The sequence below is a fragment of the Callionymus lyra genome, chromosome 14 (genome assembly GCF_982586985.1).
Source record: "Callionymus lyra chromosome 14, fCalLyr1.hap1.1, whole genome shotgun sequence".
NCBI lineage: Eukaryota > Metazoa > Chordata > Actinopteri > Syngnathiformes > Callionymidae > Callionymus > Callionymus lyra.
In genome coordinates, this window is record NC_141831.1 from 4,971,198 (window position 1) to 4,985,915 (window position 14,718).

At 38.4% G+C, this 14,718-nt stretch overlaps 1 protein-coding gene across 1 annotated transcript; it reads right to left on the reverse strand.

Moving 5' to 3' along the window:
• Positions 1-1,142: 1,142 nt before the first annotated feature.
• On the reverse strand, positions 1,143-9,327 carry abhd11 (abhydrolase domain containing 11). Its single transcript, XM_087807964.1, has 6 exons — positions 9,146-9,327; positions 6,462-6,597; positions 6,190-6,363; positions 5,296-5,466; positions 4,213-4,394; positions 1,143-3,240 (listed from the first exon to the last, which is right to left on the reverse strand). Exons 1-6 carry the CDS (start codon positions 9,265-9,267, stop codon positions 3,105-3,107), a joined length of 921 nt encoding a protein of 306 aa, XP_087664090.1. The 5' UTR covers positions 9,268-9,327; the 3' UTR covers positions 1,143-3,104.
• Positions 9,328-14,718: the final 5,391 nt, after the last annotated feature.

Sequence of the window (14,718 nt, forward strand, 5' to 3'; positions counted from 1 at the left end):
GACTCTGGTGTTGTGATAGTGTAGTAACAAGTATATATGTGTAGTATTGTCCAGTACTTGACTCTGGTGTTGTGATAGTGTAGTAACAAGTATATATGTGTAGTATTGTCCAGTACTTGACTCTGGTGTTGTAGTATTTACAGACCACATGACTCTTGACAAAGTCGTAACTACTTTCATTTCATTTCAAAATATGTCCAAACATCAGCTTTAAAAGCTGCTTGAGTCACTGTATCCTCTCGTCCTCAGTCTCGGGAATCTCGCAGGATTGTATTGTTTCTGCGGAGGATGTAATATCGATATAATTGCGATGTTTAAGTGCATCATTTTTAAAAATCTTAAACCCCTGGTCAAGACTAGTTACAAATTTGACAGAAGTCGCAGGAATTTAAATTCCTTCAGTCGACATGTTACTAAACTGTTGTTGGAACAGAATGTAATAAATAAAAAATCCTGGAACAAGGCCAAGATTATTATTACTATTATTATTATTATTTTCTGTTGCACAATTTTCCACCTGAGATCATCCGGATTATGTTGTTTACTTGACATATAGTTGTTGAAATAAATACATGTCAAGTACAATATTGTGGATTAAATAATAATAAATGTATCTGCGTCTCAACTCAGTGTAACAGTGGTAAAGAAACACACTGAAGTAACAACAACAACAACACCTGCTCGTAACATCAACACACCTGAAGACTACGGCAACAGCAGAGGGACAAACATAGAAAGTTACACACGTTTGTGCTTAAACAACAAAACCATATGAAACAAGAAACATCTCATTTAAAACATTATTCTATTCGTTCAACACTTTGAACACAATAGTGAGGATCAGGGTTTTAGATGCGACACAACAGCGCCCTCTGCTGGCTGGAACACAGGTTTCCATGTCGAGCACTCGAGCATGCGCAGTTTAACCAGCGAGGTTTCAGATAAATCTGACCACAATCCTAAAACACCTGGATGGTCAACAGGTGAGTGGTTTAAAAACAAAAACCTGACGGTTTGATAAACGTGATAAAAAGGATGGATTTAAAAAGTGAAATGATAAATATACCAATAATAGATCAGTAATTTTCAGACAGTGAAGCTTTTGTTTAGATATGTTTAATGTATAATATCATTTCAACAACGTTAATAATAGTTTAAATGCAAAGATACACTTTCCCATTTGAAACAGCGTCTCCATGGCAACAGAACCACAGACATGCACTCGAGACCCACTTGAACGTTTCAACAACAACTTCCTCACACATTCAGAGAGTTACTCAACAATCTGTTCACGTGTGCGGCAGCGACACACACACACACACACACACACACACCAACAAACATCGAGCGCAGAGAGGGTAAACATCATGTGACCATCAGAACCGGCAACCCAGCTGCCGGGCCCTGGAGGAGGAGGTCCGGACTGAGGCACCAACTAACACCTTCATGGCAGTTTCACTAGATAAGAGAAGGAGTAGATACATCGATGCAGCATATAGTGGCTTATAAACCAGGACCACCACGTCACCAAACAACAAGAGGAGGAGAGAGGAGGAGAGGAGGAGAGGAGAGGAGGAGAGAAAAAAAGGAGAGGAGGAAGAGGAGAGAGGGGCGGAGAAAAAAGAAGGAGGGAAGATAAGGAGAAGAGGAGGGAGGAGAGGAGGAAGAGGATAGAGAAGGAGAAGAGGAGGGAGGAGAGAGGAGAAGAGGAGAGATAAAGTGAGGAGAAGAGAAGAAGAAGAGGAGAGAGAGGGAGGAGGGGAGAAGGGGAGGAGAGAGGGAGAGGAGGAGAAGAGGAGGAAGAGAAAAAGAGGAACAAGGAGAAGAGGAAGAAGAGGAGGAGGGGAGAAGGGGAGGAGAGAGGGAGAGGAGGAGAAGAGGAGGAAGAGGAAGAGAAAAGGAGGAAGAAGGAGAAGAGGAGGAGGGAGGAGAGTTGGAGGAAGAAGGAGAAGATGAGGAATAAGAGGAGGAGGGAGGAGAAAAGGAGGAAGAGGAGAACATGAGGAAGAAGAGGAGGAGTAGGGAGGAGAGGAGAGGAGGAGGAGGAGAGGAGGAGGAGGAGAAGAGCAGACGTAACCTGAGGAACTCAGCAGAGGAACTCAGGAAACAGAAGTTCATTCAAAGCTGGTTCTTAATAGAAACAGCAGCGAGTCGAGTCGACGCGAGAAACTTTCTTTTCTTTTACAAACTTGTGTTTCTTATAAAACCTACACTTTCTTTTATCTTCATCAAACAGTTACAATAACCGCTGTTTTTCTGATTTAACAGAAAGAAGTTATGAATAATATACTTTAGTTATTTGAATATTTGACACATTTAAAGAAGAGGAATGTTCATCGATCCATTTATTGGCGCCTGTTGCTGAAAACATCTTTTGAAAGAGAATATTTCCCTTTAAAGTGTTTTTATTTTCTGTAAATTGTTATTTTTCGGCTTCATACATTTGTTACTAACTTCCTTAAGAAAGATTTGAACCTTAAACTTTTCTTTTTTTGGGTAATTAATTAATTAATTAATTATTGAATCAAAACGTTTTTCAATTTACAAAATGCGTTTTAGATCAATTTTATGTTTATTTTCCACTGTTTTCATTTAATAGTTTTTTGACTAAAGACACATTTAAAACATTTCCAGAATTAACTTTGAACATTTGAAAAAACTTAAAGTGTTTGTTCCATCTTAACCTTCACGACGCTAACACAGATTTAAGCTAACACTCGCTAACCAAGCTGCAGCGCCCCCTGCAGGAGTCCGTCAACATTGCTGCTCGGTGGAAGAAACAATAATCTCAGGAACACATTTAAACGTTTCAATCCCTTTTTTTTTTTTTCACCGCACGATTGTTCTTCAGCACGAAGACAAGTGTGACTCTTTGGATTAGTAAGTCGCTGCTGCTGTCAATCAAACTAAGCCACGAGGACGAGACGCTGGTTCACGACCGAGTCGACGCCTCACCTGCTGAGAATGGAACGACCTTCGCCTCCTTCAGCGGCGCGACCTTGGCCAGGACCGGAGATAATCTACACTACGCTGGAAAAAGAGGGAGTTCGGTCCGACGCCGAGCCCCGTGTGTCCCGCCAGAGTTCAGAGGAGATCCCAGCTAGCTAGGACTGCAGGAAGGAGCTGACGGAGCTGATGAAATCTAGAGGTTTGTCCGCGTGGATCCAGTGACTGGCGTCTGGGATGTACTGGATGTCTGCGTTCGGGAACAAGCGCTCGATCTCCGGATAATCATCGGAGCTGAAGGAAGATTATTATATTTCATGTTAGAATTTAACTCTTTAAATGTTTAAAACTTCTATTTTTATTTGACTTCCATATTTGTAGTTCATTATTTTTACAACATTCTCGTCCTTCATTTGTTTGATTTGACTTTCTGCTCATTTAATCATTTATTTAAGAAACTAAAACTTTCACACGTTGATTAATTGTTGTATAAAAAAATAGTTTAATTCATTTGATTATTGACACATTAATCCTTATTAACATTTTCTCCTACACACATAAATATTTATTTAAATATTTGTTTTAATGTTCCCTGTTGATGTACTTATTTAAATCTTTATTATCAATTAAAGCTCGATATATAACCATGTAAATAAACCTGAGTCAACTCATGTCTAATCAATAATATATTGATATTCATTGTGATTTCTTGAGACTGACTGTTATCACAACAAACACCAGAATTACATTTTATTCATCCGTTATTTTTATTCAACTTTGTCGCGTCTCTAACCTCAAAGTACTTTTACAAGTTGTGTTTAAACCTTTTTTCTTTGTTTTATTTTAATTAAATATGCGGCAAAACATCCCGGTTTCTTTTATAGAATTTAATTTTTGTTTTTTTAATATTTAATATTTAATATTTAATACTTTTTTGGAATTTCTTTTAATTCAATGTTATTGAAAGGATTTTTTTTTCAAATACATTTAAAAGCTTTTTATTTAATTTTTTTTAATAAATAATGTTTGGCACATTTAGTTTGACATTTAAATTCCCATTATTCTAAAATATATTTTCTATTGTTCTTTTCATTCATAGTCTGTGTCTAAAAAATCCTTCATTTTGATAACATTCATTGTTTTTATACGTATATTTAAAAAAAGAAACATCAACCTTTGAAATGAAAAATAATTCAATGCTTGAAGAAGTTCCAACATTTGAGCATTAAAACGATTCATCGTGAGCCTCATGGTTCCAGGTCTCACCTGATGTAGGCAGAGCTGGCGCCGCCCAGGAACAGCGTGGGTCCGTCGAAGGTGGAGTGAAAGTTGGGGAAACTCATGATGTTTTCCAGATGAGCCGAGATGGCCTCCAGGTTGACCCTCCATGAGTAGTGACCGTTCAGCTCCACCAGGTTGGTCAGAAGGAACTGTCTCACCGAGTGCTCCTGAGGACCAGAGTCAAGGTTTGAGCCGGAGCGAGTCACGAGAACGAGTCACGAGTCACGAGAGCGAGTCACGAGAGCGAGTCACGAGAGCGAGTCACGAGAGCGAGTCACGAGTCACGAGTCACGAGTCACGAGAGCGAGTCACGAGAGCGAGTCACGAGTCACGAGTCACGAGTCACGAGTCACGAGAGCGAGTCACGAGAGCGAGTCACGAGTCACGAGTCACGAGAGCGAGTCACGAGAGCGAGTCACGAGAGCGAGTCACGAGAGCGAGTCACGAGAGCGAGTCACGAGAGCGAGTCACGAGAGCGAGTCACGAGAGCGAGTCACGAGAGCGAGTCAAGAGTCACGAGAACGAGTCACGAGAGCGAGTCACGAGAACGAGTCACGAGAGCGAGTCACGAGAGCGAGTCACGAGAGCGAGTCACGAGTCACGAGTCACGAGTCACGAGAGCGAGTCACGAGAGCGAGTCACGAGTCACGAGTCACGAGAGCGAGTCACGAGAGCGAGTCACGAGTCACGAGTCACGAGAGCGAGTCACGAGAGCGAGTCACGAGAGCGAGTCACGAGAGCGAGTCACGAGAGCGAGTCACGAGAACGAGTCAAGAGTCACGAGAACGAGTCAAGAGTCACGAGAGCGAGTCACGAGAACGAGTCACGAGAACGAGTCACGAGAACGAGTCACGAGAACGAGTCACGAGAACGAGTCACGCGTCACGAGAACGAGTCACGAGTCACGAGTCACGAGTCACGAGTCACGAGTCACGAGTCAGGAGAACGAGTCACGAGAACGAGTCACGAGTCACGAGTCACGAGTCACGAGTCACGAGTCACGAGTCACGAGTCACGAGTCACGAGTCATGAGTCACGAGTCATGAGTCACGAGTCACGGGTCCTGACCTTGACCAGTCCGCGCAGCTGATCTTCAGCCATCCTGCGAGCCGTGGAACGCGGCAGGTCTGTTGAGATCTTCACGTCCTGCATGGCCTGGATGTAGGAGCGGAAGTTGGTTCTGGTCGTGGTCTGAGCAGGACTGATGTCTACGACCACCAGACGCTCCACCAGCTGCGGCTGCACAAGGAGATGAGAGGCGACAACAAACACACAATCCTTAAGTAAATAGAGATTTAAACTGAACACAAGATAAATACACTATAGAAAAATATCATTGTCACACAGTTTTCATTTTAAAACATTTTTTTAAACTGTTTTAAATATTAAAAATGTGTTTTTTCTATAGAGTTTGATATTTAAATATGTATTATTCGTAGCCTTTTAAATTCAATATAAAAATGTTGGTATAATAGTCACCAGACCATAGCAATAGATCACAGACTCCATCGTACTTTCGGCCAATCATGTGACGCGAAGCCCATCACGTGACTAACGTAGTTCTCTTTTTATATTGACTTGAAAAGGCTACGAAATAAAAATATTGAATTTAGAAAAACATTTATAAACGTATTTATAAACAATATATGATTTTTTTAAATTCATTTTGAAAGTAGAGAATTTTTTTATTAAATTATTTTAAACAATTAATTCAGTGTTTCAATGTACAAATGATTTAATTCAAGTTTTTAATAAAAACAAATGTAACCTTTTATTAAGGAAACTATTGATTTAAATAATATGCTTTAAAATAATTTCAATAAAAGAATTCAATATTTGAAATGTTAAGTTTAAACCATTCGATATTCTGACGTCACTGATATTTGGAGGGAAAACAGGATCAAACACGACGACCTCCGCAGAGGTGACGCCGTTGCCACGGTGACGCGCGCGGACCCTCACCTGTGATAGGGCGGTGGTCATGGCCGTCTTCCCGCCCATGCTGTGTCCGATCAGAACACACCTGTCGATGTGCAGCTGAGCCAGCAGGTGCTTCAAGTCGCCCGCCATCTCCTCGTAGGTGAGCTCGGGGCTGTGGGGGCTGTTGCCATGGTTACGGGCGTCTACTGTCAGCACCTAACTGGACAAGGGACAGTGAGGACACTTGGAGCGAAGAAGGACTTCGAAGACCTGAAGAAGTCAAAGACATGGTGTTATCTTCACGGCTGCTTTACCTTCCTGCCTGTGCGCTGCACCAGCGACTTGGCGATGGAGTGGAAGTTGGATTTGCTGCCGAAGAGGCCGTGAAGGAAGACCAGCGGCGTCTTCTCTCCCTTCCCGTCGAACACATCGTACGTCAGATTCACCGGGCTGAAGGACAAAGACAATATTATGGGTTTTTTAACATTAAACAAAGACTTTGAATCACTTTTTCCATTTACAAAAGTTGTGCGAGAGAAAATGTCAGCTCGTGTATAATGTTTTTCTTTGAAGGTAATTTAACGTATCGTGTCGAGTTTGTGCAAATAATTGTATCAGGTTAGTATTTTTTTGTTGTTTTTACAACAATGGCTGAGTAAAAACTCTTTACAGCTAAATGTGGACAAAACTGAAACTCTGGTGATTGCTCCTGATGATAAGGTTCCAGGGTTGAGTCAGTACTTGAGTGACTTAGGTCAGTCTGTCAAACTGAGCCTGAGAAACCTGGGTGTTGTATTTGATAAAGACATGTCTCTTGTTCAACACTGTAGAAAACTGACCAGAAACTGTTTCCTTCAACTGAGAAAAATCTCTAAACTTAGGAAAATGTTGTGGGAACATGATCTGGATCTTATAATCCATGCGTTTGTTTCTTCTCGTCTGGACTATTGTAACAGTTTGTTTTCATGTCTTAACAAGAAGGATGTGTCTCGTCTGCAGTTCATACTAAACTCTGCAGCGAGAATTCTGAGCCGCTCTAGTAGAAGAACTCACATTTCTCTGATCCTTAAAACTCTTCACTGGCTTCCAGTTTCTTTCAGGATCAACTTTAAAATTCTGGTTCTTACTTTCAGATCTATTCATGGTCAGACCTTCCATCAGTGATCTGATCCAGACTTACACCCCAGCTCGGGCTCTGAGGTCTGTGGATCAGAATCTACTTATGGTTCCACGCACACGGCTCAGGACCAGAGGAGAGAAATCTTTTCAGGCTGTTGCTCCTAAGCTTTGGAACGATCTTCTCTCTCTTTGCTCTTGATGATCTACTGACTCCTTTAAGAAACATCTTAAGACGTTTTTATTTGTTCAGGCTTTTCCTTGAATTTCTCGAACTCCTGTGTTGTTCTCAGTATTATCTTGATCTTTAAAGTATGTACTTTTTTGAATATTGTTTTGAAGCGCTTTGTGACCCTGGTCTCGAAAAGCGCTATATAAATAAATATTACTTACTTACTTACTTACTTAACTAATGTAATATAATGGTGAGCAAGAACTTGACATCAATAATTAAAATACATTACATCATATTAAACATTGAAGATTCAAATATAGCATTTTATTAAGTAAGTAAGTAATTTTTTTTTGTATAGCGCTTTTCCAGACCAGGGTCATATTTACTAATATTCTATCATTCTTTTAACAATAAAGTTTGGATTATGGAATTTTCTCTCAATTTTTGGTAAAAATGTATGAAGTTTAAATTAAATGCAGTAACTAAATACTAAATAAGATGTCAAATATTAAAATAATTATAGTATATTATTCATAATTTCTTTCTGTTAAATCGTAAAAACAACTGTTATTGTAGCTGTTTGATGGAAGATAAAAGATTGTGGAGGTTTTATTAGAAACAAAAGGATTTGTAAAAGAAAACAAAGTATTTTTTGTATGAAGTTTAAATTAAACGCAGTAACTAAATAATGAAGTTTATTTACAGATATTATTGTGCACATGAAAAACATGTAGTTCATCGTTATTCAATGATATGAAAAATGTAACAAATTTATTATTATCAATAAGAAGGTTGTTGCACAATAATGGCTCATTTTAAATGTTGAATCTTCTAAAAACATTGTATTTTATTAACACACATTTACTGTAAAGTATATCATCCTTTTAGCAATTTACTTTAGGTTTTCTAATATTTGGATTGTAAATATTTTCCTCCATGTTGGGAACAAAGTGCAACTTCAATTGTGAACAAACTTAACTTTTATACTGATATTGTATTGCATTGAAAATCTATTCCAAAATAAGTAAAAAAGACATGGAATTCATCATTATTAAATTATACCAAACCTTTAAACCAGTTTATCTGCCATAAGAAACGTCGGATCATTTATATTATCTAATAGAATTCTAACTACTACATTCAGTTTATTTCATAATAATATACATGTACATGTTATATTTATTATTGCTCAAAACGTTTCATTATTTAAGTTTAAAGCAATTATTATGAACAAATATTTAATATTAACTGACTGTGTATGTATTATAACAGCTATTATTGCGTAACAAGCTTCTTCACACGTGTTCAGTCAACTTTACTTCGTAATTCATCGTTATTTAAAGATATTAAACAGATTCAAATCCAACATTTGCTCGGATGTTGGATTAAAATATTCAATATTCAGAGTCAGATCATCAGATTAGCTACATATTGCTAACACTCGTCTGAATGTCATTTGGAAAAACCTCAAAACCGACACGTAAGAGAACAAAAAAAAAGACTATATTTGTTTTAAAACGACTAGTTGTATCAGATAATTGAATATATACGAGATAAAACTATCTTATCGCTCCAGCAGATCGCCAGGCAGTCAGAGGGCATCAGTTAGCCGGGTTAGCTAGCAGCATCAGTTAGCATTGTTAGCTAGCAGCATCAGTTGGCACGGAAGCTAGCCGCATCAGTTAGCACGGAAGCTAGCAGCGGTACCTGGACGAGCTCAGGGTTCGGACCAGCGGAGCCGCGCAGTGATGCGACACACCGGGGAAGGATAGACACGTAGACCGGCTGCTCAGCAGTCCTCTCCGGATGAGGTGACACAAGGCGCTCATGGCAACATCCGCAGCGGGGACTGGAGGACGAGGAGCGGCATCAAGGATGGTCTCGATACAGGAGTTTGCGGCTGTCACTCAACAGCTGATGCTGCGTCATGACGCAGGCGTGATGACGTCAACACGCAGCGACTCACGAAGAAACGTTTTCAATTAAAAATTGTATGAAAAGTGTATCATAATAAATACACAATTATACAAACAAAAAACCGGCAAGACGCTTTTGTTAAATTTGATAAATTATTATAAATGATTTATGATTATAATACGCTTAAATATAGGCATAATAGTCGTTTATATTTTCAACGTCTTTAAAAATAATAAAAATGTTTAGCTACAATACTGCGTTATTTAATTAAAAAAAAGAATGATACGTTTTGTATTTTGTTTGAGTATTTCTGGTGACGTCACTGTGTTATTATATTGCAACCAAAAGATGGCGACATGGTAACGATTTTAACGTTTTCATTGCATCACCCGTGTATCTGAGAATAAACAAATATAATAATTAAAAAAAACTATTGATGAATACTGTGTATTGAAATATATGATTATATACATGTAAACGTTTTTGATCATGTTTACTCATTCATGTTAAAGTATAAAAACAAGTAGTCTCACATAAACAACTTTTACTATAAGAATTAAAAGAGATTTTCCAGTTCAATCCAACACGTAGATTCTTGTTACGCTGATCGTTGCGAAAACAAACCATTACGACAGACTCGGACTCGTCCTGACATTCATCGCCATGAGAGACGCTGCTTCTGCTGGGATGCAACTGTGAGTCGTCGCCATGGCGACGGCATGCAACAATGCCTCTGGGCAAACAGGACGAACGTGGCAGGAAACAAGATGAAGGACGAGAGCTCAGTTTCATATTTAACTTAGAGTTTGGTTACTTTACAAACTTCTCCTCTGCCTTTTCTACTTCAAACTTCCTTCAGAACTTTAAAAAAATATTTGTACACTCGACAACTGTGTGTTTTTTTCCCCTTTGACCTCTTCAGTCGAGCAGCAGTGACGTTGCTTTGGGCCAGAAAAGTTAATATTTACTCAGAAGATCTGAGAAGTTCTCAACCATTCATTGTGACCAAGTAAACGTTCACGTTGGTATCAAGAGAATCTGAGAAGAAAAGTAGCTTCAGTGACTCCGACACACAAACGTTGACGCACAAACATTGACACACAAACATTAACACACAAACAACCGTCACATCATGAACAGCAGCTGAGAACTGAGATGAACTCAGATGTTCTTGAAGCTTCATCAAGAATCTTCTCTTTGTTTCCTTCCACGAAACACGACTTTCCTGCCCAACAAGTTCCTGACATCAGCTGTTATCAGCTGCTTAATGATGCGTCGAACTCTCTGTGCCTGAGAGAGAGTTCACTGGTTACACACGACACAAACTAACGACGACAAGTCTCTTGTGTTTCATTTGTGAAGACAACGTTTCAACATTCATTCATAAATACTTGACTTTATTTGTCCCACGTGAGTAAATGACAATAAATGATGCATTATCTTATCTTATCTTGTGTATAACAGATGTATTATTATTATATTATTATAATTATTATTATTATTATTATTATTGTTTTTTTTTTAATATGACTACTACTACAACTAATATTGCATAAAATTGCTGGCTATTGGTAAAAAACAATTTCCCGAAGGAGACCTCCTGAGGGATCAATAAAGTTTTACCTTACCTTACCTTACTACTACTACTACTTCTAATAATTATTATTATTATTACTATTATTATTATTATTATTATTATTATTATAATTATTATTATTATTATTATTATTATTATTATTATTATTATTATTGTTGTTTTTTTAATACGACTAGTACTACTACTTCTAATAATTATTATTACTATTATTATTATTATTATCATTATATTATAATTATTGTTATTATTATAATTATCATAATTATAATTATTGTTATTATTATTATTGTTGTTTTTTATAATACTACAACTACTACTACTACAAATAATAATAATAATTATTATTATTGTTTATAATATTAATATTAATATATATTAATATTAATATTATGATGACTATTGTTGTTATTATAATACTACTACTACTAATAATAATAATAATAATAATTATTATTATTATTATTATTATTATTATTAATAATAATAATAATAATAAATTTCTCTCCTCTGGTCCTGAAGTTCAGGAACCATCAGTAGATTCTGATCCACAGACCTCAGAGCCCGAGCTGGGGTGTAAGTCTGGATCAGATCAGTGATGGAAGGTCTGACCATGAATAGATCTGAAAGTAAGAACCAGAATTTTAAAATGATCCTGAAAGAAACTGGCAGCCAGTGAAGAGTTTGAAGGAGAAATGTGAGTTCTTCTACTAGAGCAGCTCAGAATTCTGGCTGCAGAGTTTTGTGTGAACTGCAGGCGAGACATCTGCGTCTGCCCGGGGGCTTCCTCCCAACACTCCTCACAAGATGCTTCTTCAACGATCCTGGTCAGTAGTAGAAACCGCATGTATACGTAACACGTATGTATACGTAACACGTATGTATACGTAACACGTATGATCGTAACGACTCGTCTGTCCGAGTGTTTTTCTTTACATAACGAGGTTAGAAAACGACTGATAACCTGCGTCATCAATCATTCTTCTCCTCTATCTGTTGGACTTTGACGTCTCGTCATCGGCGTGTTTTTGTGACAAAAATCTGCTTCTGTGACGCAACAATCTTGAAGGACAACCTGTCAATCACGGAGGAGCCTCTGATGGTGAATCTGACTGAATCTATCTCTTAAAGTAGTCACTGTTCTGGTCGTATCATCGTTATTACGTGTGAAAATTACACGACAAAGGAACAAACTTGAACTTATCCACGATTCTCTACTGAAGACTGGAGCCTATCCCAGCTAGTCGGGGTGAGAGACGAGCGACACCCTGGACAGAAGGCCTCACCTCTTGACTTGTGACGTTTGTTTCTGGGAGGAAACCGGAGTTCTCGGATAACAAAAACAACGCAAATACAAAAGGCGAATACGCAACATTTTGACTCCTGTTAACAAAGACTAGCATCGGCTAATATGTTTAAAATAAAATAAAAAGATTCTTCACTGATTATTGTGTGGAATTTCTGAAATCAAAGTGTGTTCTACATGTGTGTGTGTGTGTGTGTGTGTGTGTGTGTGTGTGTGTGTGTGTGTGTGTGTGTGTGTGTAGATGGAGTGTGGATGGAAGGAAGCAGGACTGATAAAGAATTGTTTGTTTTAACAGATAAGACAAGAAAAATGTGACTTGAAGGGTGACATTGAAGGTCGTGATATGATTAGTCAGCGAAACACAACTCGTTACGACTCATTATGGAAGTTTTTCATCGAAAATACTGATTCATTCGTGTGGTTTTACTTTATTGTTCGAATACTAGATCATTTTAAAATGTCTCTTTTCCTCTTTCGAGTAAAAGGTTTTTATCTCAACTCTTGTTGATAAATTATTTAAGAAACTATTTGTCTTTAATGACCTAAATGTGCAAAAATATAATCACAACTAGGAACTTGTTTATCTTTTTATAAATATATTTTAGGTAGAAGAAAAATCCAAGACTATGAAACTTAAATAAAACATTATTGATGAACAGAAATCTTTATAACTTTAAAGATAAATCCTGTAGAATCTTTCTTTCTTAAACAAAGGACTGAAAGAGAAAAATGTAATTAATATGAATGTATTTTCAACTGAACTCAAATGTTTTATTAACACTATTATGATTTGAATAACATATAAATGACAAAAATGCATTTTACTTACTTTCAATAAGTTTAGTTCTAACAACATGTATTAATGGTGTATGAAAATATTGATACATTAATATAATAATAATAATAATAATAATCTCTATTTATATAGCGCCTTATGTCGATGTTTCTGTTCAAACAATGGTATTCAAGAGCTCTGTATTGACTTTATTCATTTAAAATATAATTTTCTTTGTCTTTCTTATCAAATGTTTATTTAGTGTTTATATTTCAATTAAGTGTGTAATAAAAAATAATTCGATTTTAAATGTTTAATTAAAATGCACATTTTCACAGCATTTCTTAATTTAAATTAAAAAAAATAAAATCCATCGAGATCCCGGAGATGACTGAGGGTGAGAGGATACAGTGATGACTGAGGGTGAGAGGATACAGTGATGACTGAGGGTGAGAGGATACAGTGATGACTGAGGATGAGAGGATACAGTGATGACTGAGGGTGAGAGGATACAGTGATGACTAAGACCGAGAGGATACAGTGATGACTGAGGGTGAGAGGATACAGTGATGACTGAGGGTGAGAGGATACAGTGATGACTGAGGGTGAGAGGATACAGTGATGACTGAGGGTGAGAGGATACAGTGATGACTGAGGGTGAGAGGATACAGTGATGACTGAGGGTGAGAGGATACAGTGATGACTAAGACCGAGAGGATACAGAGATGACTGAGGGTGAGAGGATACAGTGATGACTGAGGGTGAGAGGATACAGTGATGACTGAGGGTGAGAGGATACAGTGATGACTAAGACCGAGAGGATACAGAGATGACTGAGGGTGAGAGGATACAGTGATGACTGAGGGTGAGAGGATACAGTGATGACTGAGGGTGAGAGGATACAGTGATGACTAAGACCGAGAGGATACAGAGATGACTGAGGGTGAGAGGATACAGTGATGACTAAGACCGAGAGGATACAGAGATGACTGAGGGTGAGAGGATACAGTGATGACTGAGGGTGAGAGGATACAGTGATGACTGAGGGTGAGAGGATACAGTGATGACTAAGACCGAGAGGATACAGAGATGACTGAGGGTGAGAGGATACAGTGATGACTGAGGGTGAGAGGATACAGTGATGACTGAGGGTGAGAGGATACAGTGATGACTAAGACCGAGAGGATACAGAGATGACTGAGGACGAGAGGATACAGTGATGACTGAGGGTGAGAGGATACAGTGATGACTGAGGGTGAGAGGATACAGTGATGACTAAGACCGAGAGGATACAGAGATGACTGAGGACGAGAGGATACAGTGATGACTGAGGGTGAGAGGATACAGTGATGACTGAGGGTGAGAGGATACAGTGATGACTAAGACCGAGAGGATACAGAGATGACTGAGGGTGAGAGGATACAGTGATGACTAAGACCGAGAGGATACAGTGATGACTGAGGATGAGAGGATACAGTGATGACTAAGACCGAGAGGATACAGTGATGACTGAGGGTGAGAGGATATAGTGATGACTGAGGGTGAGAGGATACAGTGATGACTAAGACCGAGAGGATACAGTGGTGACTGAGGGTGAGAGGATACAGTGATGACTGAGGGTGAGAGGATATAGTGATGACTGAGGGTGAGAGGATACAGTGATGACTGAGGACGAGATGATATAGTGA